We start from the raw sequence: 27622 nt of genomic DNA on the forward strand, positions 1-27622 counted from the left end.
TGGTAGCTCCATTTTTAGTAGACTGAGGAACCTCCAGACAACTTTCCATAGTGGTTGGACAAGTTTGCACTCCCACCAGCAATGTAGGAGAGTTCCTTTTTCACCACTTTTGTTGTTGTCGCCAACATTTGTTGTTGCTTGTTTTTTTTGATATGTGCCATTCTTACTGGTGTAAGGTGGTATCTCAATATGGTTTTAATTTGCATTTCCCTGATGATAAGGGATGTTGAACATGTTTGCATATGCCTGTTGGCCATTTGCATTTCCTCTTTGGAGAAATGTCTTTTAAGTTCTTCTGCCCATTTCTTGACTGGATTGTTTATTTTGTTTTTGTTGAGTTGTGTGACTTCTTTGTATATCTTTGTGATCAGTCCCTTATCAGTTGACTGGAGTGCAAAGATTTTTTCCCAGTCAGTGGGGTGTCTCTCTGTTTTTGTTAATATCTCTTTTGCTGTGCAGAAGCTTTTCAGTTTGATGTAATCCCAGGTGTTTATCTTTTCCATGACTTTCTTTGCTTTGGGTGATGAGTTTTAAAGATGTTATTGCAATGTATGTCTTGTAGTGTTTTACCTATATTTTCTTCTATATATTTTATGGTTTCAGGTCTTTTGTCCAGTTCTGCCCCAGAATTAGGTATGATATGTTTAGAATAACAAATGCTAAGAAATAAATTAGTTCACAGATTTTAGCCATTGAAACATTTTGGCATTTGATACCTTCTTAGTGTGGAGTATGAAAGAGTTTTCTAGCAAATGAAGAGCTGGATGCTCTACTTGGGATGCCTATATCTTGTTTTTCAATTTATCTTTTTTTTAAGATTTATTTTCACTTATTCATACATACAAGAACTGAGGTGTAGTCCAAAGGTGCGGGGGTGAGAGGATTCACCAGAGACAGAATGGGGGGCAAAGCAGGTGAATCTACTGAAATACACTGCTAAGGGAAGCAGCAAGCAAGACAGGAGAGGTCTACTGTGCCATATGTGGGTTAGCTCCCTGGCCAGGGATCAAACTCAGGCCACAGTGATTGGCAATATTTTGATGGAGCTGAGACTCTAACCCCTGTGCCACCAGGAAGGCTCTCAATCTATTTTTGAATAAGAAGCTCTTACCAAGAGGATACTACCCTGCAACTTTTTTTTTTTTTAAAGATTTGTTTTTAGAAAAACTGGGGTGTAGGCCAGAGGTACAGGGGGTAAGAGGATTTACCAGAGACAGAGTGGGGAGCAGAACAGGTAGCTCTACTGGAACACACTGCTAAGGGAAGCAGCTGGCAAGATAGGAGAAGTGTGCTGTGCCATATGTGAGTTAACTCCCTGGCTGGTACTGACTGAGAGTTAACCCCTAGGCCACCAGGAGGCCCAGGAAAATCAATTTGGATGGAGAGAATTCCCCACTTACTCACTTGTAGTCACTCATTCATGTGCAAACTGCAGTGCTGGATTAGGGGGGACCAAGCAGAACTTGACCTGATTTTTGGAACCTTCTTAGTCATCTGTATTTAAGGCAATAACTGTAACAGTGAGCTACCTTGAGACAATTTCCCAGAGAGTAAGTCCCTGTTTCTCAATCTAATTACCATTTGTTCCTTTTTCCCCCTTTTCTTAGCATTCGAAGGACCCAAGTCATTGATGACGAGTCAGATTACTTTGCCAGTGATTCTAACCAGTGGTTGTCCAAAATTGAGCGAGAAACTTTGCAAAAGCGAGAGGAAGAGCTGAGAGAATTTCGACATGCCTCTCGCCTCTCTAAGAAGATCACCATTGACTTTGCAGGCAGGAAGATCGTGGAAGATGAAAATCCATTAGCTGAGTATCACAGCAGGTAAGTAGGTAGCTCCAGAAAGGGTCTGAAAGAAGGAAAAGTTTGACAGTAAAGGATTTGCCGCCCCACCCCCACCAAGTAAATCTGTTATTTTTGTTGATTTTAAAAATATTCATTTGGAATAAAAACATGTAGTAATAGCTAAGACCGTTTTGAAAATGAACAGTGAAGGAAAGTTATTTAACTCCTGTAGTTTTATAAGAAACTTTTTAAATTAATGAGGTATAATTTGAGCATAGCAACAGAACAATGAAACTAAGTAGAATACTGAAAGAGACCTGTGTATATGTGTTGTGGGAGGGCATGTGTTTATATATGTGTAAATTTTGTGATTTATCTAAACAGTAAGGAAAGAATTAAACGTATGGTAGCATAGCTGGGAAAAAGTCTATACTAGCTCTCTACTGCAAACCATCTGTGATAATAAGTTTGACTAAATAGTTAAAGGTATAAGGAATAAAAGAATTAGAAAGCAATAAAAAATATAGAATATAGCTACAGTTTTGGTGTGAAAAGCTTTTTCAAAGTAAGATACAAAGCCCAGAAATCAAAAAGACCTAAGATTTTTTTTTTTAAAAACATATTGCTCTTTTGATCAATGAATCCTACTTTTACACACATTGACTCATACACCAAAAAAGAAAAAAAAGTCCAAGGAAATTTCTTCAGGAAAAAAAAAAGAATGTGCATTATATATTATTGTCAATATAAGCCCTCCATGAATATAACCACTCCATGAAAAAGGAAACAACAAAAAACCCGGGGCCTTAAACTCTTAGACATTGCAAAGCATTCAGACATTTGGGTTTAAAATAAAATTTAAAACAAAATAAAAATTTGTTCCTCCCAAGGAGAGCTTGAGGTAGTTCAGTTGCCTAGGGAATATGGAAGGACACTTAGCCTATCAGACAAGCAATGTGAAAAAGTCGCAGTATTTTAAATAAGGTAAAAATGATAGTACTATATTGACAAAAGATAGTTGTTTTGTCAACAAGCACTACCAATTCTATATAAAACAACCTACAAATTAAAAGAATAAAATCCTGTAGAAAAATAAGCAGAGACTAAAAAAGACAATTTGTAAGTGAAATACATATAGCTAATAAACATTTGAAAAGATGCCCAACCAGATATCAGGAAAATGGACATTTTATTATTTTTTTTAATGGGATTTTTTTTTTTTTTAATAGAGGCATGCTTTATTTATTTTGTTTTGCTGGTTGGTTTGTTTGTTTTGTTTATACATGCACTGGGTACAGTCAGAAGCACGGGAGGGTGAGAGAATTCACCAGAGCCAGAGCGGGGAGCAGAGCAGGCAGAAGGACCGAAGAACACTGCTGAGGGGAGCAGTGGGCGGCAGGAGAGGTCTGCGCACCATGTGGGACCCTCCTCCTGTGGCCGGGGAGCAGCCGGGGATCGAACCGGCGCCGCAGAGGCCGCGGGCAGCTTCACAACCCAGCGTTCAACCGCTGCGCCACCGGGGAGGCCCTAATGGGATTTTTTTTTTTTAAAGATTTTTTTATTTGTACAAGAACCAGAGTACAGGCCAGATGCGCAGGAGGGTGAGAGGATTCACCAGAGACAGAGTGGGGAACAGAACAAGCAGACTGACGAAATACACTGCTGAGGGGAGCAATGGGCGAGACAGGAGAGGTCTGCTGCACCATGTGGGATTCTTGCCAGCTGGCCGGGATTGAACCCATGCTACAGAGGCTGTGGACAGCTTCACAGGGCAGCACTCAACTGCCTGCGCCACCAGGGAGGCCCCAGGATTTTTTTTTTTAAGATTTCTTTTTTTTTTTGGTGGCGATCCTCGCCGGTGGCCGGGGATCGAACAGGCAGACCAATGAAATACACTGCTGAGGGGAGCAGCAGGCATGGCAGGAGAGGTCTGTTGCGCCATGTAGGACCCTTGCCAGTGGCCAGGGATTGAACCAGTGCTGCAGAGGCTGCGGGCAGCTTCGCAGCCCAGTGTTCAACTGCTGCACCACCAGGGGAGGCCCTATTTATGTTTTTGAAGATTTATTTATTTTCTCAGAGAAGAACGGGGATATAGGCCAGAGGCGTGGGGGTGAAGGGGTGAGAAGATTCACCAGAGACAGAATGGGGAGCAGAACAGGCAGATTGACTGAAATATACTGCTGAGGGGAGCAGCGGGCGAGACAGGAGAGGTCTGCTATTCCATGTGGGTAGCTCCCTGGCTGGGGATTGCATTCATGCTGCAGTGGTGGAGGATAGCTTCTTTGTGCTGACACTTAACTCCTTGTGCCACCAGGAGGGCACCCCACCTTTTCTTCAAATTTTAATTCTTGTATTTGTTTTATTTTTTAAGTTTCATGCCTTTCTTTCTATTTTTACCTTGGTTTGTTAATCCCTCCCTTAGTATTTGCCTTTCAAATATCTACCTTTCCCTTGAACCTACTTGTTATAACACATAGGATGATGTGATAATAATTATCAGATGGATTGTGCCTGCTCATAGTAATAAGTACTTTCACCCACATTTTATTAATCTTTATAACTGTCTTAAACCTGTTATTAGATTAAAAAATTCTTGTAAGCATGAACCATGACCTGCATACCTTTAAGTAGTCCTGTGTATGAGATATTTCTTTAATTGTATTAAGGTCAAGTTCACCCTTTCCTGTTAGTAGAAGCTTTATATTGTGCCTCAAAATTACTATCTACAGACATTTGTCAGGCATCTGGTTATGGAATATATCAATAAATAATGTGGGGCTAAAATATAGAATAGGGTAAGGTTTCTGCAGGACCTATTATCTCTTACCAGTAGGGAATGTTGCACAGTATTGAAATGAGAACCATCACTTTCTTCCATATGTTTAAGCCAAATACTGAAAACAGACACTATTAATACTGGATAACATGGGAGGTATGTGATTACTATTTAGATATTATATCAATAGGTATTACAGGACTTCAGAAAAATGAGTAAGAACTTTTATGCTTGGCCACTAGAGGGCCTCTTTAGAACTTCTGGGCCTTGAAGCAGGATAGAATTCAGATAATTAGGGAGGAGTGAAGGGTATCCAGTATGGGCAGAGGAATAATTGAATGTGTTATGTAAATAGCCTATCATAGAGACTCTTCTATGGATTGGACTATTTCTTGGCAGCTTTTATAATCTTGGCATTTTTTTTTAAAGGTTTATTTATTTATACAAGCTTGGGTACAGTCAGAAGCATGGGAGGGTGATAGAATTCACCAGAGCCAGAGCGGAGAACAGAACAGGCAGACTGACGAAGTACACTGCTGAGGGAAGCAGCGGGCGGCAGGAGAGGTCTGCACGCCATGTGGGACCCTTGCTCGGCGGCTGGGGATCGAAGCAGCACTTGCAGAGGCTGCGGGCAGCTTCGCAACCCAGCGCTCAACCGCTGTGCCACCGGGGAGGCCCTAATCTTGGCATTTTTAATGGTCTTATTAAACAGATGAATTATAGTGTGCCCTACCCATTTTCTTGGTGTTTCAAAATTTTTACAAATTCACATTGCTTAGGGTTTGTGGAGTGAAGAGAAAGAAGTTGGGATGGAGGAGCAGGGAACATCATCCACAGACTCCTTTTTTTTTAAGATTTATTTATTTATGCACACAAGAACTGGGGTATAGGCCAGAGATGCAGGGGGTGAGAGGATTCACCAGAGACAGAGTGGGGAGCAGAACAGGCAGACTAACTGAAATACACTGCTGAGGAGAGCAGCGGGCGAGTCAGGAGAGGTCTGTTGCACCATGTGGGTCACCTCCCTGTCTGGCCAGGGAATCGAACTCATGCTGCAGTGGCTGTGCACAACTTCATAGGTTGCGTCTTAACCCCTTGTACCACCAGCAAGGCCCCCACAGAGACTCCTTTTTGAATTTCAAATTTTATTACTGTTGAATGTTTTTATGTGGGTGAAAATACTGTGCATTGAACATTACCAATTATTGCATCCTTTTGGTTTGTTATCACAGACTAGATGAGACAATACAGGCCATTGCCAATGGAACCTTGTACCAACCAATGACCAAATTGGATAGATCTTCTGATGAACCTTTGGGAGTTCTGGTGAATCCCAACTTGTACCAGTCCCCTCCCCAGGTTAGTGGACTTTTGTTGTAACTAATAATGAAAGAAGATTGGGCCCAGAAAGTTCTCCTTTCAAGTGTGTCTGTTTTGTAGGCTCTAGATGCTCATCTGCTATTTTAACTCACCCTCCTGTCTTACTCCCTGGCCCAATTTTTTTGCAGCACTTCTGGCAAGTTGACCTGTATTATCTTCTGATTAATTCCCAAGAGAGGATTTTGTTAATGTTCTTTGTCTCTTATACAATATGGGTAGCCCATAGAGTGGTATTTTAAATTAATACATTAATTCACATATTCATTGTTGTCATTCATTTTACCATAAAGTTCATTGAGCATATGCCATTTACAAGCACAGTAGTAAGTCATCAGGCAGATACTGCTCTTACCCTCAAAAACCTTACAGATTAATAGGGGAAAAGGTTACATAAGCAGCTTTAATACTAGAAAAGATACAAAGAAACTCAGTGGAAACTCAGAGAAGAGTCTAATTCTTGTTGAAGGTGATAAAAGAGGTTTTAGAGGGAAGTTGGCATTCATTAAAAGTAAATATTTTTTAAAATGTGTCTTTTGAGCATGGGGGGGATTCTTTCTGGGCAGAATTATCTCTAGGAATGGTTACATGAAAGCATGGGTGATATATACATGTATATATGTGTATATACATATATATGTGTATATGTATATATGTGTGTATATACATATATATGTGTATGTATGCGTATATACATATATATATCACCCATGCTTTCATACACATATATACATGTATGTACATCATGAAAGCATGTCTCTCAAAAAATAAATAAACATGTATCATCAAAGCATATATTTCACATATATGGAATGTGAATTTGGGCTGCCTAGATACTACTCACAAAAGGGATTATTAGGAGAATAAAGTAGGATTAGATAGGTTGAACAAAAGAACTTATAATTTTAGCTAGAAAGTTTTCACATTTTTATTTTATAAATGTGAATCATAAAGGGTACTTAAGCAGAGAGATGCAATCAGGGCAATTCTCTGAACAGCTTAACTGGAGATACTCATTCAGCCTACATATATGCAAGGTTTTTTGCATATATGGTGCTGGGAAATTAAAAGGTAAAAGCCCAATCCAGTATTTAATTGCTTCAAATTTAGTAGAAAAACATGTTAAAGTATAAGATATTTCAGTTCCTTAAGATAGTTGCTTTAATAGATAGATGTCATGCATATAGTAGGATTTCAGGAGAGTGTTCATAAACTCACTAGAGGAGTCCCAAAAGAAATAGTGTTTCAGAGGAGACATGAGGGGTGAATAATAATTTCCAAGCTGACAAATATGGGGAAGAAATTCCAAGTGGAAGGTATAACATAGACAAAGGCTTAGCTTGCGAGCTTTGTAGGTTTGGGAAATCACAAGTAATTGTTGGAAGTTCATTTTATTAGTAATTCAGTTAGTAGTCCAATGTATTACTTTCCTAGGGCAGCCATAGCAAAATGATGAGTGGCGTCAGAGAACAGAAATTTATTTTCTTACAGTTCTGGAGGCTGCAAGTCTGAATCAAGGTGTTGACAAAGCCACCCTCCTTCCAAAGGTTCTATGGGAAAATACTTGCCTTTTTCATCTTGTGGTAGCCCCCAGGCATCCCATGTTTTGGTAGCTGTGTCACTTTAATCTCTGCTTCCTTGTTCATATGGCCTTCTTCTTGTGTGTCTTTATCTCTGTATGTTCCTCTTCTATGACACCATTTTGGATTTGATGTCTAATCCAGTATAACCTTATCTTAACTTGATTACGTTTTCAAAGACTATTTCCAAATAAGTTCACATTCACAACTTCTGGGTGAACACAAATTTTTTGGGGGGGATACTATTTAATCCAGTCAGTAGGCAACATCTTATGAATTTCTTTATGTTTTATACCAAGGAGTTTTTATTGTAAAGTAAACAAAAAGGAATCCTTGAAGAATTTTAGCAAAAGATTGGCATATCATCCATGCTTATGCAGAGAATGGTTTGGGGGGAAGAATAAGACTAGAAGCAAGGAAATTGCTAAGATTATTGCAACGACACAGTGGAGAGATGATAAGTGCCCAAATTAGCATTGTAGCTCTAGAGATTTATTTAAAAGCTAAAAATGTAGGTGAGGAGACCAGTTAGCAGCCTCTGTGACAGTTTTTTTTTTCAAATTGAGGTTACATTGGTTTACAATATTGTATGTGATTCAGAGGCATAGGATCACAGCTCCTCAAATGAATGTCAGCACACCACACCTACCATAAGAACACCCACAGTCCTCCACCATAGTCCTTTGTGTCCCCTCCCTCTTCCCTTTGGTAGCCACAATTCTACAGTAAGATTTCTAGGTTTTTTTTATTGATTTGTTTGTTTTTTTCCCTTGGATTCTTTGTTTTAATAAGAGATTAATCTAGGAAAGTAGCTGTGGGAATAGAAAAATCAGGTAATAAAAATAAGAGCTGCAGTAGAGATAGACCAGAGAATTTGGATCTCTGAATTACTCAAATACTGACATTTTTATTAAACCACTTATTTCTGATGTTCTTCCTGTCTTTCTATTTAAGAACTTAAATCCATGTGCAGTGTTTACTCAATTCTACCTTATATTTTGGATAGTTATTTATGTGTTTGTCTTCTACTAGGATTGTAAGTTCCTTGAAAGCAAGACCCCTGTTTTAAAAAATATCTTCTATGGCTCTCTACTTTGTATGCTTTTCATATAGTGAGATACTCAATACTTTTTACTCAGTACTTTTCAATACATGTTTTTTTAGAGAGATGACACAACTGCTTAGAGTCATAAGTTTTACTGGAAAGATCTTAGAGATTTATTTAATTTAACACCACCATTTCACAGTTAAGAAAATTGAAACCTTTATAGGTTAAATTATTGTTTAGAGATTCCAGGTAATTACTCTAGCATTTTTTCTTATAAATTTTTAGGTAATTAGGTAAAACAAAATGTTAAGACAGCTAACCCAAATCTCACTATCCTAATAGAGCCTGGCTCTCTCTCTTTCTTTCATTTTTGAACACTCAGTTTTCTTGTCCTGGAAGAAACTAACCTATGTCATTCTGTGACTGAACTACTGCCAGGACTCTTCAGTCTCCTGTAATTACCTGTACCCTGTAATTTTCTATTCTCTTTCCATGATGGGAACCTTGTTTCAGTAGTGCTCCATCCTCTATTGGGGGACACGTGTTCATTTCAGGGTAAGAGAATACTTCACGTAGAATTACTGCTCCTGACAGCATCTCTTTTGCTGTATCACGATTATCAGCATATGACTCTGCCTCTAAGCACACAAAGAATGTGTGGACCAAAATATTGGGTCTCTCATTACCCTAATTTGACTCATAGGATTATATTGGAAATTGCTCAGAATCCAATATGGATCATTAATAAGTAAAAAGTGGTAATAATTACAGATTAATATTCCGATCTGAGAATTGTGCTGTTGAAATATTTGGAAGCCAAGATTTCAGTATTCTAGTAATCCTTTAAAATGGGACTTTGTTATACCTGGGACTCCTACTGAATTTATTTCTTCTCTTTTTTGTCCTTAATTCAGACAAAGATGGGATAAACTTTTCTAAGATGTTCCCACTATGTTTTCTTCATTATTAGCATTCATCTCATTTTGTATATCTACCCTGGTTCTCTCCTTTTTAGACAGAACTCTATGTTTGGTTTCTTTCCTCTATAGTGGATAGACCAGACAGGTGCAACTTCCCAGAAGAAGATTTTCCATGCAGCAGGATCAGAGCTAGAGTTCAACTCCCATCGGCACCAGCTGCGAATCCAGGACCAAGAATTTCAGGAAGGCTTTGATGGTGGTTGGTGCCTGTCTATGCATCAGCCCTGGGCTTCTCTGCTTGTCCGAGGGATTAAAAGGTAAGGACAGAAATTTATTTTTGCAGTAGAAGATCTTCATATGGCATAAACTTGTTTTAGAAGTATGGAATAGAATTTCATTTCCTGGGTCTCCCCGGTGGCGCAGCGGTTGAGCGCTGGGTTGCGAAGCTGCCGCAGCCTCTGCAGCTCTGGTTTGATCCCCGGCTGCTCCCCGGGCACCCGAGGAGGGTCCCACATGGCGCGCAGACCTCTCCTGCCGCCCGCTGCTCCCCTCAGCAGTGTACTTCGGTCCTTCTGCCTGCTCTGCTCCCCTCTCTGGCTCTGGTGAATTCTTTCACCCTCCTGCGCTTCTGACTGTACCCAGTGCTTGTATAAACAAACAAACAAATAAATCTTTTAAAAAAAATTTTAATTTCCCCCAATCTCACGGTAATAGTCTTCCATACACAGACCTTTAAGCAATATATTCGCATTACATACTTGGTAGTTGTTTTACTGAATTGCTTAAAAAACTGAGGTTAGAAAGACTAATGATTCTAATCATAACAAAGTATAGAATACCTCTTTTTTTTCATGTTTGGAAGGAAAGTCTGTTGATAAAACTTCTCTTAGCTTTACCTTTCTAATATACCACTCAGGAACTTTATAATGGTTTGATCCTATTTGAAAGTCAAAGTTTTTATGTATTTTTTAAGACACCAGCCTAACTGGTATTGTTTTTCAGATATATATATATATATATATCTACCTATCTGGGTAACCTTATTAAAAAGCTACATTTTATCACAATTCCTTTTCTGTGAAAAGTGGGAGAAGTAGCTGTGTTAACAGAGTTGAGTTGTCCTACCTTTTACAGGTATTATAGCGTTCAGTGATAGTAATGACTACTATTCCATGGTTTTATATGCTTCTTCTCAATTCAGTTTTTAAAAATAGTTTTCCTTTTTTTCTAAATGTAAACAAAATTGGAAAAGAGCTAGAAAACAAAAGACCATCTGTAGTCTAGAAACAGTTATTATTAGCATTTTGAAGAGTTTTTTTTTTTTTTTTTTTTTGTGGGACCCTCTCTGGTGGCCGGGGATCGAACTGGTGTTGCAGAGGCTGCGGGTAGCCTCGCAACCCAGCGCTCAACTGCTGAACCACCAAGGGAGACCCGCATTTTGAAGAGTTTTATTCCTTTTCCTGTGCAAATTATTACATAGTTAGGTCATAATATATACTTGTTTTCCTTTTTATTCACTTATTATGACAATCATTCCCTCCCCCCATTTTCTTGAGCAATATTTGGCATATAACATTGTATTAGTTTAAGGTGTACAACATAATGATTTGACAGTCATTGCAAAATGATTGTCACAGTACCTTTAGTTAATACCTATCACCTCACATAGGTGTTAATTTTTTTTGTTTCTTATGACAACTTTTAAGATCTAGTCTCTTAGCAACTTTCAAATACACAATACATTATTGTTAACTGCAGTCACCATGCTGTACATTCCATCCAGCACTTACTTGCTCTAGGACTTAACCACTTCTACCCCTTTCCCCCACCTGCTACCCTCCACCTCTGTCAGTCCTCCATCTGTCCTCTCTTCAGTCTTTTTAGATTCCACCTGTAAGTGGAATAGATCCTGCAATATTTGTCTATCTTTGTCTGACTTCTTTCACTTAGCATAATGCCTTCAGGGTCTATCCATGTTGTTGCAAATGACAGAATTTCTTTTTATGATTGAATAATATTCCATTGTATATACAATACCACATTTTTGTTATTCATCTGTCAGTGGACACTTAGGTTGCTTCCATATCTTGCCTATTGTAAATAGTGCTGCGTGAGCATAGGGATACAGGTATCTCTTTTCTTCTTATCTATTAGAATTTTATATGTCTGGGGCCTCCCTGGTGGCGCAGTGGTTAAAGACACAGTGCTGTCAAGCTATCACCAGCCACTGCAGCACAAGTTCAATACCCAGCCGGCCAGAGAGCCAACCCACGTGGCTCAGCAGACCTCTCCTGCCTAGCCCACTGCTCCCTCAGCAGTGTATTTCAGTGGATCTGCCTGTTCTGCTCACTGCTCTCTCTGGTGAATTCTTTCACCTCACCCCCTGCACCTCTGGCTTATACCCCAGTTCTTGTATCCATAAATAAATAAATCTTTAAAAAATAATAATTTCGTATGTCTAACTGTGTCCAAACTTGTACTACCTTATATTTAAGTAGAACTTTTACAGTTTTCAAAGCAGTGGGTCTATGAAATAGATCAGACCAATGTTATTACCATCTTGGACAAATGAGAACAGGCAAAGAACAGTAGCTTTGTCTGAATTAAAGCTAGTTTGAAACAGAGTAGGCTTCAAGTTTTCAAAGTATTCTTCCACTCTTACACTTTTGGTGTAAGTCATTTCTCTGCTTTTCTGAAAGAAAATTTATTTCAGCATTTAATAATTTCTACCTCAGTATTTGCATTATTAGCTATGCTCTACCTTCTTCCCCCCCTCCCCTTTTTTTCCTCTTAAAGGCCAGGCTTTCTTGATTTGGTTCTTAATTGTTTCGTATTCCATATGTGTATCGCATTACAGAAAATGCATATGGCATTTGAAGATCTGGGGCAAATAGGTCTTCTGTATCTGTTCTTCTCATTCATTTTTCTGCAATTTAGGTGTCTTTCTTTTCCAAAGAAAACTAAACTGCCTGACTTCTGTCATTGTGGGAAAATCAGGATGTTTACATTTCTTTTATTCTGTTTGGTTATGTGTTATTCAGATTTTCTCACTGACAAGCAGGATGAGCAACGTCCAGCCTCAAATCCCTAATCCCACAGAGATAAAGTGGGTGGTTTCACCACATATGTGGGGCCATTTTTCCAGTAACCCTTCATATTATTTGGTGCAGAGGGAAGAGATATATTGGTCATTCCTCATTAATTGAGCACCAATAAATCTGGCACTCATCCAATTCATCTTTTTTAGAAAACTAAGAGAAGAAATTGACAACTCTATTTCCTATAATAAGAATGGTATAACAGGTTATATCATAAAAGTACTTTATTTTATTTGTTGGGAACTAAAAGAGAAACATCTTACAGCCTTTGGAGAGTAATGACTCCTGAATGTATTCTATTATACTTAAAAATAGCAAGCTAGTTGCTTAATTTTCCACAAAGATCATAACCCTTTATAAAAGACTTAGAGGGCTATAAATGGATGTGCCTGAAATTTAAAGAGTAAAGGTGATAAACATTTTTCTTTTACTTGTGCATACAAGAACTGGCCTGTAGGCCAGAGGTGCTGGGAGTCAGAGGATTCACCAGAGACAGAGTAGGGAACAGAGCAGGCAGATTGACTGAAATACACTGCTGGGGGGAGCAGTGGGCGAGACAGAAGTTTGCTGCACTGTGTGGATTAGCTCCCTGGCCGGGGATCAAACTCATGCTATAGTGGCTACCAATAATTTCATAGTGCTAAGACTTAACCCCTTGTGCCCCAGGAAGGTCCCAAAAGTACCATTTTTAGGGAGTTATGTTTAGGTGAATATTTATCTGTTAATTTTGACAACAATTAACACATCCTCCAGGAATAAGTTAGCCTCAAGTTCGACTAAAACGTTAGTCTCAAAAGCAGCGTTTCCATTTTTGTGGATGCATAAAATATTTTTAAAAATCCCAGGGCTATTGAAAGCCCCAAATTTCAGTTACAGACATCAGGGGAAAATTAGTCAGGAGCTCAAAGAGGTGGATTATCTTTGTTCTATGATAGGAGAAACTAGAGAACAGAGTTCATACTCAAGTGAAGGGTATTGTCGGAGAAATGTTTTTCTCCAAAAGTAACCTTCCTGGTGAGTTGTCATCTGTGAATCTCTTGACTCAACTGCATAATTTGGCACGAGGTTTGTTGTTATGAGATCTTCCAGGAAGTCAGAATTTGGATATTTCTTACTAAATTTGTATTTGTTTAAGGGTGGAGGGCAGAAGTTGGTACACTCCTCACAGAGGACGACTTTGGATTGCAGCCACAGCGAAAAGACCCTCCCCTCAAGAAGTCTCAGAACTCCAGGCTACATATCATCTTCTTCGTGGGAAAGGTAACAACTGTATTCTTTTAGTCTTACTCTCTGGAGCAGTCTTCACATTCATCTTCTGTCACTTTCTTCTTCCTGTGGCTTTTGTGGCTGAAAGAGACTATAAACTTTGTGTTTGTTTGTTTAGCAACAAATTGGACACCTTTTCAAAGCATTGACTTGCCATTGGTGAAAATAAAAATAGCTGTCTCAAACACCAGAAATCTACCAGCATATCTTAATTTGTGAAAGTTTTCTCTATATTTCTTTTCTTTTCTTTTTTTAAATATTTATTTATGCATGTAAGAACTGTGGTACAGGCCAAAGGTGTGGGGGGTGAGAGGATTCACCAGAGACAAAATGGGGAACAGAACAGGCAGATAGATGGAAATATACTGCTGAGGGGAGCAGTGGATGAGGCAGGAGAGGTCTGCTGCACCATGTGGGTTGCTCCCTGGCCGGGGATCGAACCTGTGCTGCAGAGGCTGCGGACAGCTCCACAGGTTGCATCTTTACCTCTTGGGCCAGGGAGACCCTCTTTTCTTTTCTTTTTTTTTTTCTTTTTAATATTTATTTATTTTATGCATACAAGAACTGGGATACAGGCCAGAGGTGTGGGGGGTGAGAGGATTCACCAGAGGCAGAGTCGGGAACAGAACAGGCAGATTGACTGAAATACACTGCTGAGGGGAGCAGCGGGCAAGTCAGGAGTGGTCTGCTGCGCCTTGTGGGTAGCTCCCTGGCCGGGCATCGAACTTGTGCTGCTGTGGCTGCACATAGCTTCATAGGTTGTGTCTTAACCCCTTGCGCCACAAGGGAGGCTCTCTATATTTCTTATTATAAGAATTAAATGACTAACCTCTAGAATCTTCAGATTGGGGAGAACAACCACAAATGAGAATTTTTTATGAGAAGTGACCCAAGCAGACATCTGCCTTCAAATTTGGACAAATCAAAGTTGGTTGACTTAAGCAGCATATTTTGAGACTCACCCTAAGCACACTAAATTTGGATCCTGAAAAACATTTCTCACTCTTGGATGGCCTGTTTCCCTCCCCTTACCTAGCTTACATAGTTTTGAAAGTAGAGTGAGGAGGTAATTATAGGACTATAGAACTTCAAAAGTTCTTTAGAAACTAAGCTCAAGAAATCACCAGAAATCAAAAGTGTATCTTTCCTTAAAACACTTTTCTAACTTGGCCAATAATGACTTACTTGTTTTAAATTTATTTTGATATTTTTATGGTTTTTACTACACTTTTATAAATTTTTTTGACACCTGTATGTTGTTTCTAAAATCTATCATTACCAAACTCCAGTCTAATCCAGGTGAGTATTGTGGAATTGATTATTTAGAATGAACTTTGATAGCTCTTTTTTTTATTATTAGCATTTTTATTTTATTTTATATATTTTTTTACATCATTTTTCATTTTTGTACAATGTATGCATTTTCTTCTTGGTTATAGTCGCCGTGTAATTCCTACCTCCCTTGTTTTGATTCTCCTCCCTCCTTCCCCCGACCCCCTACCCCATAGTGTGTCTCTGGTTTATAGTTGCTTCTTGATTTTGATTTTTGCTTTATTATTAGTCTTTTTCCTGGTCCCTTATTTAGGTTTTCTAAATTCCTGCTATGAGTAAAACCATGTGCTATTTTTCTTTTTCTATCTGGCTTATTTCACTGAGCATGATCCCTTCCAGCTCCATCCATGTTACTGCAAATTGCATGAGTTTATCTTTTTTTATTGCTGAGCAATATTCCATTGTATATATGTACCATATCTTCTTGATCCAATCATCTATTTATGGGCATTTGGGTTGTTTCCATAGCTTAGCTGTTCCATAGCTGTAGTGCTACTATAAATATAGGGGTGCAGGTGCCCTTTTGAATTAATGATTCTGTGTCCTTTGGGTAAATACCTAGGAGTGGAATTGCTGGATCATATGGAAGCTCCATCTTTAGCATGTTGCGGAATCTCCACAGCTCTCCATAGTGGTTGGACCAATTTGCACTCCCACCAGCAGTGCAGGAGAGTTCCTTTTTCTCCACATCCTCGCCAACATTTGTTGTTGCTAGTTTTTTTATTTTTTTTTTTTATTTTTTTTTTTAAAGATTTATTTATTTATTTATACAAGCACTGGATATAGTCAGAAGTGCGGGAGGGTGAGAGAATTCACCAGAGACAGAGCCAGAGCGGGGAGCAGAGCAGGCAGAAGGACCGAAGTATACTGCTGAGGGAAGCAGCGGGCAGCAGGAGAGGTCTGCGCACCATGTGGGACCCTCCTCTGGTGGCCGGGGAGCAGCCGGGGATCGAACCAACAGTGCAGAGGCTGCCGGCAGCTTCGCAACCCAGCGCTCAACCGCTGCGCCACCAGGGAGGCCCGCTAGTTTTTTTAATATGTTCCATTCTCACTGGTGTAAAATGGTATCTCATTGTAGTTTTGATTTACATTTCCCTGATTACAAGTGATGTTGGACATTTTTTCATATGCCTGTTGGCCATTTGCATTTCCTCTTTGGAGAAGTTTCTTTTTAGCTCTTCTGCCCATTTTTTGACTGGATTATTTTCTTTGCTTTTGTTGAGTCTCACCAGCTCTTTGTAGAATTTTGTGATCAGTCCTTTATCATTAGTGTCATGTGCAAAAATTTTCTCCCAGTCGGTGGGGTTTCTCTTTGTTTTTGTTATTTTCTCTTTTGCTGTACAGAAGCTCTTTAATTTGATGTAGTTCCAGCTGTTTGTCTTTGCCTTCACTATCACTGCTTTGGGTGAGTGTCTTTAAAGATGTTACTGAGGTGTATGTCATGTAGTGTTTCGCCTATATTTCTTTCTATATATTTTATGGTTTCAGGTCGGATGGCTATGAACTTTGATGGCTCTTTGAGGTAATTCCCTAGCTTAGGATGTGGGTAGTTAGACCAAGCCAGCCAGCCATTCACTAAATTGTTAAAATACAAACAGCTTTATTTCAAGTAGAAGCCCCATTGTTTTCCTGTGTCTACAAATAGATAATAAAGTTATTGTTCAGAATTACATATTGATGAGTTCTAGGTTTACCCATGAAGTTTATCCAATCCTTTTGTTACTTTTTATTCAGATGTGGAATTTCCCAACGACTATCCATCAGGTTGTCTCCTGGGCTGTGTGGACCTAATTGACTGCTTGTCCCAGAATCAATTTAAGGATCAGGTGAGTAAAGAATATTTCTCTTGGACAGATACTTGATTTGCCACCAAAACTGACCTGTACATCCTAAAAAGCAGAATATCCTGGAGATAGTAAGATACTGGTATCTGATTTACACATATGAGGAGAATTAAAAGATTCCTTATTAAAAGATAAGGAAATATCAGGGAGAGAGAAGAATAGGTCAGAAATACAAAAAACAGTCATGCTTTGGTTTCTGGTCATTGGGAACTGGAATATATACATTTCTGCATAAAAAGCTATTGACACAATCCAGCTAGGAAGTATAGGATTCTCATGCCTTAATAAAACCTTGTTGCTTTTGGTAAAGAAACCCTTCATTATCCCTTGAATGCTTTTTTTTGGGTAATGGGCTCATAGGATTTGTTATTCAGGAACATTTGGTTCAGGACAGAGAATTTGTGATGGGCAACTGTGTTTGAACTCTGATTGCCTGTACTGTCTAAAGTTGCGGGGAGGAGGGTATATATACATAACTAAAATATATTTATGAACAGCAGAGGGAGCTGGAGGACTTAATTGGAAACTCAATTTACCGCCTTCATGTTTAGACACAGACTAGCAGAAATCCAAAATGAGAAAGTCCATCCTTGAACCATGAAATGTCTTATCTAATTGTGTGCATTTCCTATTCTTTAGGAATAGGAAATTGTATTACTTTAGGCAGTAGGACTTCCACAGCTGTGTTTAAGAAATTGTGCTTAAATATTAATTTTCTCAATACTTTGTTTTCCAGACTTTTTTGCTTTTCTGTATTGCTATTGCTGTCTGTTTTTTTTTTTTTTAATTTATTTTATCTGTTTATGCATACAAGAGCTGGGGTGTAGGTCAGAGGTACCAGGGGGAGAGGGATGGTGAGAGGATTCACCAAAGTCACAGTGGGGAGCAGAACAGGTAGATCTACTGAAATACCTGCTGAGGGTAGCAGCATGCGAGACAGGAGAGGCCTGCTGCTCCGTGTGGGTCAGCTCCCTGGCTGGGATAGAACTTGTGCTGCAATGGCTGCCTGTAGTTTTAGAGTGCTGAGACTTAACCCCTTATCCCACCAAGGGAGGCCCTATTACTGTCTGCTTTAAATAAAAAAAAACCAACTATTTGTGTCTTACCCTTTCTGCCCTTTCCTTAAAGATTTTAGCCAACAGTTATCCCTCTAGTTTTCTATCGTTCATTTTGTTATGGATTGCCTCCAGAGCCCTTTTCTGATTACTTTTATGTTGTATGCATTTTGGCATAAGCTTTGACTTAGCCTTTTGTTCTGCTCTCATTGTGTGATTCAGACCTAGGCAAAACCATTGACATGGAGTTTCTTTGTCTTCCATACCCTGAGCCCATTTTATTCCTCTATGGGCCTTTTGCCCATTTTTGTCTTCTCCCTTTCATTTAGTCTAAAAATAATTATAGGGCCTCCCTGGTGGCACAAGGGGTTAAGATGCAACCTATGGGGCCTCCCCTAGTGGCGCAGCGGTTGAGCACTGGGCTGCGAAGCTGCCCGGAGCCTCTGTGGCTCCGGTTCGATCCCCGGCCCCTGGGGAGGGTCCGGCATGGCACGCAGGCCTCTCCTGCCACACCTGCTGCTCCCCTCAGCAGTGTGGTTCTCGTTCTGCCTGTTCTGTTCCCCACTCTGGCTCTGGTGAGTTCTCTTACCCTCCCGCTTCTGACTGTACCCAGTGCTTATATAAGTAAATAAATAAATCTTTAAAAAAAAAAAAAGATGCAACCTATGAAGCTATCCACAGCCACTGCAGCACAAGTTCGATCCCTGGCCAGGGAGCTACCCACATGGCGCAGCAGACCTTTCTTGACTCGCTCGCTGCTCCCCTTAGCAGTGTAATTCAGTCAATCTGCCTGTTCTGCTCCCCTCTCTGTCTCTGGTGAATCACCCCCCACACACACACCTCTGGCCTGTACCCCAGTTCTTATATGCATAAATAAATAAATCTTTAAAAATAAATAAATAAAAACTAAAAATTCCTTACACTGTTATAAGCTTTATAATTATGGAAGCTCTCATACTTTTTTTTTTTTTTTTAAAGATTTATTTATTTATTTATACAAGCACTGGGTACAGTCAGAAGTGCGGGAAGGTGAGAGAATTCACCAGAGCCAGAGCAGGGAACAGAACAGGCACACTGACAAAATACACTGCCGAGGGGAGCAGCGAGTGCAGCAGGAGAGGTCTGCTGCACCATGTGGGGCCCTCACTGGCAGCCGGGGATGGAACCTGCGCTGCAGAGGCTGTGGGCAGCTTCGCAGCCCAGTGTTCAACCGCTGCGCCACCAGGGGAGGCCCAGCTCTCATACTTGTTAACAACTTAGTGTAACTTAATTATATTTTCTTAGGATATTCTAAGGATATTTTCTTCTTAGGATATTCTTTTTTTTTTTTTTTTAAAGATTTATTGATTTATTTATACAAGAATGGGGATATAGGCCAGATGCACTGGAGGGCGAGAGGATTCACCAGAGACAGAGTGGGGAACAGAACAGGCAGACTGACGAAATACACTGCTGAGGGGAGCAGCGGGTGAGACAGGAGAGGTCTGCTGCGCCATGTGGGACCCTCACCAGCCGGCCGGGATCAAACCAGCGCTGCAGAGGCTGCGGACAGCTTCACAATGCAGCGCTCAACCACCTGCGCCACCAGGGGAGGCCCAGCTCTCATACCTGTTAACAACTTAGTATAACTTAATTATATTTTTTCTTAGGATATTCTAAGGATATTTTCTTCTTAGGATATTCTTGTATGCAGCACAAACCCACTGGTTTTAGTGAGGGCCCTTTCTTTACTCTCATTTGTTGATCATTCAAACCACTACCTGATACAAGGCCAATCACTGAACAGTTACCAGTCTTTTTTGTTATATAAATTTGTGTAGAGAAGCGTAGGAAACTGTACTCCTGATTATGGAGTGTCACAAGAATTAGAAATCTGATAAAACAAATCTTTTCTGTTTCTCAAGGATACCTCTCTTTCAGGTCAACTTGATATTCCTCCTTGAGTTTATATTCTATCTTTTATCCTGGGAATGCTCAGGGCAATACATAGAAGTGTAGAAATCATCCCATATGTTCCCAGCTGGAGGTTCTGGCAACTCCTTATACATTTCTGATGTTTGATATTGAATATCCCAAAATGCCAAAAATTATTAATCCTCATCAAACAGGAATCCCATTCTCATTTTCCCTATGATAAACTTTTCTGTACTTTTGGTTTCTTTTCTGTGTTTGAATGTATCCAGAACTGATTTTAGCACTGTTTGAGGATTTTGTATTAGGAAAGGAATTTATCACTTTTAAAAGTAGTACTTTTGGTATTTGGCTTCCTTTTGGGAAGTGTCTCAACCATCTGTTGGTGATCCACCTATTTCTGGTTGTACTGGGTTTCTATGATGTGAGCAATGTGATTGCATCGTCTTTGTGACCAATATTCTTATTTGTGCAAAAATGAGTTGAGAGTTTAGGAATGATTGCTCTAGACTAACATTTCCCAAACTATTCTAGGTTAATTGAGACATACATTTGGACAGTGTATTTGGATTAAACAGATTTGTTTTTTGCAGAACTTTTAGAGTGCTTTATATACTAGTTAGTATTATGACTGATATATTTAGTGAAAGTAACATGAGTGTTCTCCAAATTTTTTTTCTGTGTAGTAGAACTGGGTTATAGGCCAGAGGTGTGGGGGAGTAAGGGAATTCACTGGAGACAGAGTGGGGAGCAGGATAGGCAGATTTATTGAAATACACTGCTAAGGGGAGCAGTGGGCGAAACAGGAGAGGTCTGCTGTACCATATGTGGGTTAGCTCCCTGGCTGGGGATGGAACTCAGGCTTTAGTGGTGATAACATTCAGACTTAACCTCTAGTCCACCAGGGAGGCCCCCCAAATTTTTTGACTATACAATCTTTCCCCCACACATACTACCTACTTACATAGTTCAAAGCTGATATGTTGTGGCATAGAGAGTCTAGGAAGTACTAATCTGGATATATTTGATTTTCCTTTATCTTCATATATGGGACAGCTCACTGAGGGAGAACCATTCAGGAAACAGTTTCCTGACCTATGTCTTCTTTCTGCATCTCCACATGCTGAACTACATTTTCTTTGAAAACCTCTGCAGATCTAGTAATTTTTATTTTAACTGAAATTAATCTCCTATGTGATTTGGACCACATTTTACTTCCCCATCCTGTTCCTAACCTTCCTTTGCCAAAGAAACTCAGTAATTTACTTCCTGACATCACATTCTTGGCCTTTCTTTGATTAGTTAAAGTATACTAAGCCCTTACTATTTTTGGTGTAGTGTGATCATTTCTTTCCTTTAAAAAATGCACAAAAAATTTTATTAGTGATTGTTAAAAATCAAGTGCACTTAAAGTGACTTTAAAAATATATGCTTCAAATATTTTCCCCTGAGCTAAGAACTTGTCTGTCTTTTATCTTCTAAGTTTAGTATGGCTGGCATGGCTGATTTGTGCCAGAAAAAAATCCCACTAAACCCTCAACCCTCCTGAGTATCATGGCAGGGGATCTATCTAGACAAGATAGTGATGATTAAGAAAAGGCTGTGGGCTCAACTCTTGGGAGAAAGGTAGATGAGAGCCATCTAGTTAAAACTTCTCCTGTATTCCCCTGGAAGGAGCCCATGCCTTTTGCCAGCATTTTATCTCCCAGCAGCAGATGTAAGCTCTCAAAAACAGCAGGGAGGATGTTGACTATAACAGTGCATCAGGCTGTGGTTTGTAACCTCAATAGTAAGGCAGTTAAAACTTTTTTTTAACAAAGACATTTTGATTGCCAAATCCATAACCATTAGCAGCTGTGGTTTCAACAGTTCTCTAGACCTAACAAGTTTTCAAACAAAAAGTTGAGTTGGTGGCTTTTGTTTCTAGTGTCTGTCTTGTGTTCATGCTATTTTTATCCCTGCCTTCAATAGAAAATCTGATTTGCCTGAAATCTCCAAGGTCATTGATTATTCTATTTCTTCTGTACTGAACCATTTCTCTGCTACCAGCTTACTGACCCTTCAGTCCATTTGATACTATGATTTTTGTAATAGCCTGGATCCTATCCTTAAGGAATTATGCTGAAGCACTTCTGCTGGGTGGTTATATTGACATCAGCAATAGAATTGCAATCTTCTACTGGGAAAGACAGTAGTATTACTTATCCTTTTTTCTTTTTTTAAAGTATTTTCTTTTTTAAAAAAAGTTTTATTTTTTTTATTTATGCAAGAATCGGGGTACAGGCCAGATGTATGGGAGGGTGAGAGGATTCACCAGAGACAGAGCGGGGAAGAGGCAAACTGACAAAATACACTGCTGAGGGGAGCAGTGGGCGAGACAAGAGAGGTCTGCCCCACCATGTGGGTTGCTTCGAGGCCGGTGGGGATGGAACCAGAACTGCAGAGGCTCCGGATAGCTTTAAAGCGCTGCTCTCAACCACCTGCACCACCAGGGAGGCCCTATCCTTTTTTCTATGAGAGTATCAATGCCATGCAGACCTTCAGGAATATTGCAGATATCACTTCATTTGTGTAAATCATAAACTTTTATTGCCAATGAACTGTCTATAAGTCTGAGGTGAGAGATTAGAGAATGACGGAAGTAATAAGCAATATTCAAGTTAGCCATTGGCCTTGAAAAATTCAGTGCCCCCCAATTTTTTTTAAAGATTTATTTATGCATATAAGAACTGGGGGTGCATATAAGCACAGCATACAGTGCTGTGCTCAACCCCCTGCACCACCAGGGAGGCCCCCCAAATTCTTTTTTTAAAGATGTGAAGATGTCCTCTCTGTTTTACTGAGAAAAATATGCTAATCCCTGGACCTAAAATAGACATTTTTAAGGGATCATTAGGTCTGTATTGGAGACCCAGCTTAGAGGGGTACTGCATGTCTGCAACAACTAGCCTACTCCTAGGCAGTTCTTTTAAATCACAGCTCACTTGAGACAGGAAGTGTATTTTCAGATTTCTTTTTTTTTTAATTTTTTTTAAATTTTATTTATTTATTTTAATAGAGGCATGTTTTTATTTATTTATTTGTTTGCTTGTTTTGTTTATACATGCACTGGGTACAGTCAGAAGCGCGGGAGGGTGAGAGAATTCACCAGAGCCAGAGCGGGGAGCAGAGCAGGCAGAAGGACCGAAGTACACTGCTGAGGGGAGCAGTGGGCGGCAGGAGAGGTCTGCGCGCCATGTGGGACCCTCCTCCGGTGGCCGGGGAGCAGCCGGGGATCGAACCGGCGCCGCAGAGGCTGTGGGCAGGTTCGCAACCCAGCGCTCAACCGCTGCACCACCGGGGAGGCCCTATTTTCAGATTTCTAATGAAGACTAGATCATTTGTTAGAGTTTCTAGATCAGAACAGACTATCTTTAGAGTTGTTTGTAACCTGATTATCAAGTACTCATTTAATGATTTAAGAAAGACAGTGTATATTTTTTAAGAATTCAAAAAGAGCTTTTTGCTTTGTGTTGTACTTATCCTGAAGAGAGGAGGGAAAAACTACTACTTTTTTGTGCATTTATGTTAACTCTTTAATGTTCACTTTTCACCTGAAAATCAACATGTAATTCTTTTTCCTGTGTATTTTTTCATTAAGAAATACTTAAGTGACTGGGCCTCCCCTGGTGGTGCAAGCGGTTGAGCGCAGCACCGTGAAACTGTCCGCAGCCTCTGCAGTGCCAGTTTGATCCTGGCTAGTTGGCGAGGGTCCCTCATGGCACAGCAGACCTCTCCTGTCGCGCCCACTACTCCCCTCAGCAGTGTATTTCGTCAGTCTGCCTGTTCTGTTCCCTGCTGTCTCTGGTGAATCCTCTCACCCTCCCGCGCATCTGGCCTGTACCCCGGTTCTTGTATAAATAAATAAATAAATCTAAAAAAAATACTTAAATGACTGCTATATATTTCCACGCTATTTTAGACACTAAAGGAAAAGAAAGGGTAGATCAGCCAATGGTTCTGTCCTCAGGCTATTTGCAAGACCACTAGGTAGGTAAGATATATAAACAATCAAATAAAAAATACAAAACAAAGATAACCGTCTTAAAAGAAGTAAAGACTTCTTCCAAGGAATTTGAGGGGAGAAAAGGTTGCTTTCAGTTGGGAGGGTTCCTCAAAGATTTTATTAAAAAGATGGCTTTTATATTAGCCTTCAAGGATAGTGATGAAAAAATCCTATCACATTTTGATCTGTTATTATGTGCCAGTACTTTTTTTTTTTTTAAGATTTATTTATGCATACAAGAACTGTGGTGTAGGCCATAGGTGCAGTGGGTGAGAGGACTGACCAGAGACAGAGTGGGGAGCAGAACAGGCGGATTGACTGAAATACACTGCTGAAAGGAGCAGTGGGTGAGACTGGAGGGGTTTGCTGTGCCATGTGGGTCAACTCCCTGGCAGGGGATTGAACTCATGCTGCAGTGGCTGGTGATAGCTTGATAGTGCTGAGACTTTAACCCCTGCACCATCAGGGAGGCCCATACTTATATGTATATTATTTTCTAATGCTCACAACTCCAAGCAAGATATACTTACTCCTTTTTTAGAGACAATATAACATAAGACTCAGAATTAAAATAGCTTGCATACTATCAGTTAGTAAATGGTAGAATTGGGATTGCTGTTAAATTTTCCTACTTAGTTGATAGAAAAGCGTATTCCAAGGAGAAGAAGTAATGTGCAGTGGGAAGTTATGGGCCCTAAAGGGGAATAATATCAAACCAATTTGTTTAGAAAAAAGTGTGGTTGAGGGCCTCCCCGGTGGCGCAGTGGGTTGAGCGCAGCCCTGTGAGGCTGTCTGCAGCCTCTGTGGTGCCCGTTTGATTCCTGGCTAGGGAGATTCCCACATAGTGCGCTCAGTCCTCTCCTGTCTCGCCCGCTGCTCCCCTCAGCTGTGTATTTCAGTCCTTCTGCCTGTTCTGCTCCCTGCCCTGTCTCTGGTGGATTCTCTCACCCTCCCGCATCTCTGGCCTGTACCCCAGTGCTTGCATAAATAAATAAATCTTTTAAAAAGAAAAAGTATAGCTGAAAAGGAATAAGCTGCAAATAAGGATGGAAAAGTATATTATGGTTATATGGTGGATAGCTTACTGAGGTAAGACTTTTTTGTAATCTGTTGTGGAATGGGGAACAGGTGTTTTAAAGGTTGTCAGATCCTTGCTTGAGGAAAAGGACTCTGGTAGTAATGTGGAAAATGGATTACTATGTGACTTTGAGATCTTCTTCCATAGGTAACTAGAAGACCCATAATGTGTGTGTTGCTAGTCCCTTATTCTTTTCACCTGGAGCAGATATGCACTGTCTTTGTAGCATTGAGCTGAAATCCCTGACTCTGATGCTCTGCACATGATTTGTGCTGGTACTGATGCTTGGGAGTTTTATCCCACTAGCACCAGCTGGCATCATCTTTATTCAGCCCCACTAAAATACACAGTAGTTGTCTGGTCAAAGTGACATGATCAGTGTGTTGCTCTGATGTGAAAAATCTTTAAACCTTTCACCAGAGTGGGGCTTGAGGTTTGGTTATCCAAGGAACACTTTAAATTGCTTTGAAGTAAAATGTAAATGAGAACTATTTATTACAGAACACAGTTACTTTCAGGATATGCTTCTTTGGCTCTGTTTTGCTTATGGCCTTTTTATCAGACTCATTTCCTTCTCTTTTTCTGAGTACTATCACTTCAGTCTTCTTGGAGTTGGTTTTCAACTAAGTAGATTTCAGAGCCTGATTTCATGCCCTATCTAGTTCCCCAAAGTTCAAACCAAGAAAACCTACAGCAAATATATGTTCTTTGTCAATGAATTCCTTCTTGAATGCTTGAGCTGTTAATCCTCAGGAGACAGGTGTAAGATTTCAGGTCATCTGGGGATTCATTGTGACATCATTTAGGAGTTACTGATCATTTCAGTACACAGACTAAATGCAAGCTTGCACAGTTGGTGAAAATGCCCACTTTGGCTCTGAATCAATTGTGGTTGCCAAAAAATACTAAACTTTTCTCATATGAAAATGACAAAAGAGGGCCTCCCCGGTGGCGCAGTGGTTGAGCGCTGGGTTGCTAAGCTGCCCGCAGCTTCTGCAGCGCCGGTTCGATCCCCGGCTGCTCCCCGGCCACCGGCGAGGGTCCCACATGGCGCGCAGACCTCTCCTGCCGCCCGCTGCTCCCCTCAGCAGTGTCCTTCGGTCCTTCTGCCTGCTCTGCTCCCCGCTCTGGCTCTGGTGGATTCTCTCACCCTCCCGCGCTTCTGACTGTACCCAGTGCTTGTATAAACAAATAAAAATAATAAATCTTTAAAAAAAAAAAAAAGAAAATGACAAAAGAAATGTTTTCTAGATGACTGGTGAACAATTTCTCTCTGGAGAGGAGAAGAAAATGGTTGTTTAGTAGTTAATTACCTGTTATGTTAGACAGCTATGAAATTTATGAGGCGTGAAAGAAGAGTAAGCCCACCTCCCCCACTTGTCAGGCTGAAAACTAGGTGATAGGAGTCATGTTGTTATAGGCAAGAACAGCAGCAACTTCCTGAATAGTCTGTTACTAAATTTGAATGGTTGCTTTTGAGTTGCTTGATCCTAGAACCCACATTTCCTAACCTGTATTTTGTGCTTTCAGTGACCCTTAATCTAGTATCCTCTCTAAATTAGATAATATGACATCCAGAGTTTATCTACATTCTTCACAAACATGAGCTTCCCTTCTCTTAATGCATTCTTTTTCTGGGCCAGCTGCACTTTGGTCATTTGATGCTCAGATCCCAAATCCCTTTCTTGCAGGTCTCTGACTTGTTAGTGTATGATGTGATCCACAGTGCCCAGACTATGTGCAGAGATTATGCTTTTTTGGAAGTGCTGAGGCTCTGTCAGACTAACTTTGCTTTAATGTATCTTACCAGGTAGTCTCCCAATGCATAGGCTTTACTTTTCTTTATTCCTCACAGGCTGCCTTGCTTTTCACCTGTTTCTTGAAAGGCCCCTGAAGTACAGCAGAGGAGCTTGGGAAAAGGGATATTCATGTGAAACTTGGATAAATTCAATTGGGAAAGTTGGTTTTTATGTTTATTGCGAGGCATGAATGTATCCAAGGAACCTCTTGTTCTGTAATTTCATTTACTCATCATTTTTGCAATTCTCATTATTTGACATTTGCTTATTCTGTTATAGCTTTTATTAAACATTGAACCTCATTCGCCATTTGCCACCAAGACACAAAAAGTTTTAATTTAGCTTGAGGGATAACAGATTATAATGTAGCCCCTGCTTTTACCCATAGTTATAGTCTAAGAGTATCCAGTTCTCAGCCTGTGCATATTTAGCATGATTAAGATAACCTTAATGTTGGGCCTCCCCGGTGGCGCAGCGGTTGAGCGCTGGGTTGCAAAGCTGCCCGCGGCCTCTGCAGCGCTGGTTCGATCCCCAGCTGCTCCCCGGCCACAGGAGGAGGGTCCCACATGGTGCGCAGACCTCTCCTGCCGCCTGCTGCTCCCCTCAGCAGTGTACTTCGGTCCTTCTGCCTGCTCTGGCTCTGGTGAATTCTCTCACCCTCCCGCATTTCTGACTGTACCCAGTGCATGTATAAACAAACAAACAAAAA

The 27622-nt window shown here is 40.2% G+C and overlaps 1 protein-coding gene across 3 annotated transcripts in view; it reads left to right on the forward strand.

The window, feature by feature from the left end:
• TRIP4 (thyroid hormone receptor interactor 4) overlaps positions 1 to 27622 on the forward strand; it is a 78786-nt gene that overhangs the window by 37847 nt on the left and 13317 nt on the right. For all 3 annotated transcript variants that reach the window (XM_054688042.1, XM_054688043.1, XM_037502696.2), the window contains 5 exons: positions 1608 to 1823; positions 5793 to 5919; positions 9615 to 9802; positions 13719 to 13843; positions 16916 to 17007. In XM_054688042.1, the coding sequence (XP_054544017.1) occupies positions 1608 to 1823; positions 5793 to 5919; positions 9615 to 9802; positions 13719 to 13843; positions 16916 to 17007 (748 nt within the window). The remainder of the gene's footprint in view (positions 1 to 1607; positions 1824 to 5792; positions 5920 to 9614; positions 9803 to 13718; positions 13844 to 16915; positions 17008 to 27622) is intronic.

This window comes from Talpa occidentalis, unplaced genomic scaffold, assembly GCF_014898055.3.
Source record: "Talpa occidentalis isolate TD23 unplaced genomic scaffold, MPIMG_talOcc4v2.1 talOcc4.11, whole genome shotgun sequence".
Classification (NCBI taxonomy): Eukaryota; Metazoa; Chordata; class Mammalia; order Eulipotyphla; family Talpidae; genus Talpa; species Talpa occidentalis.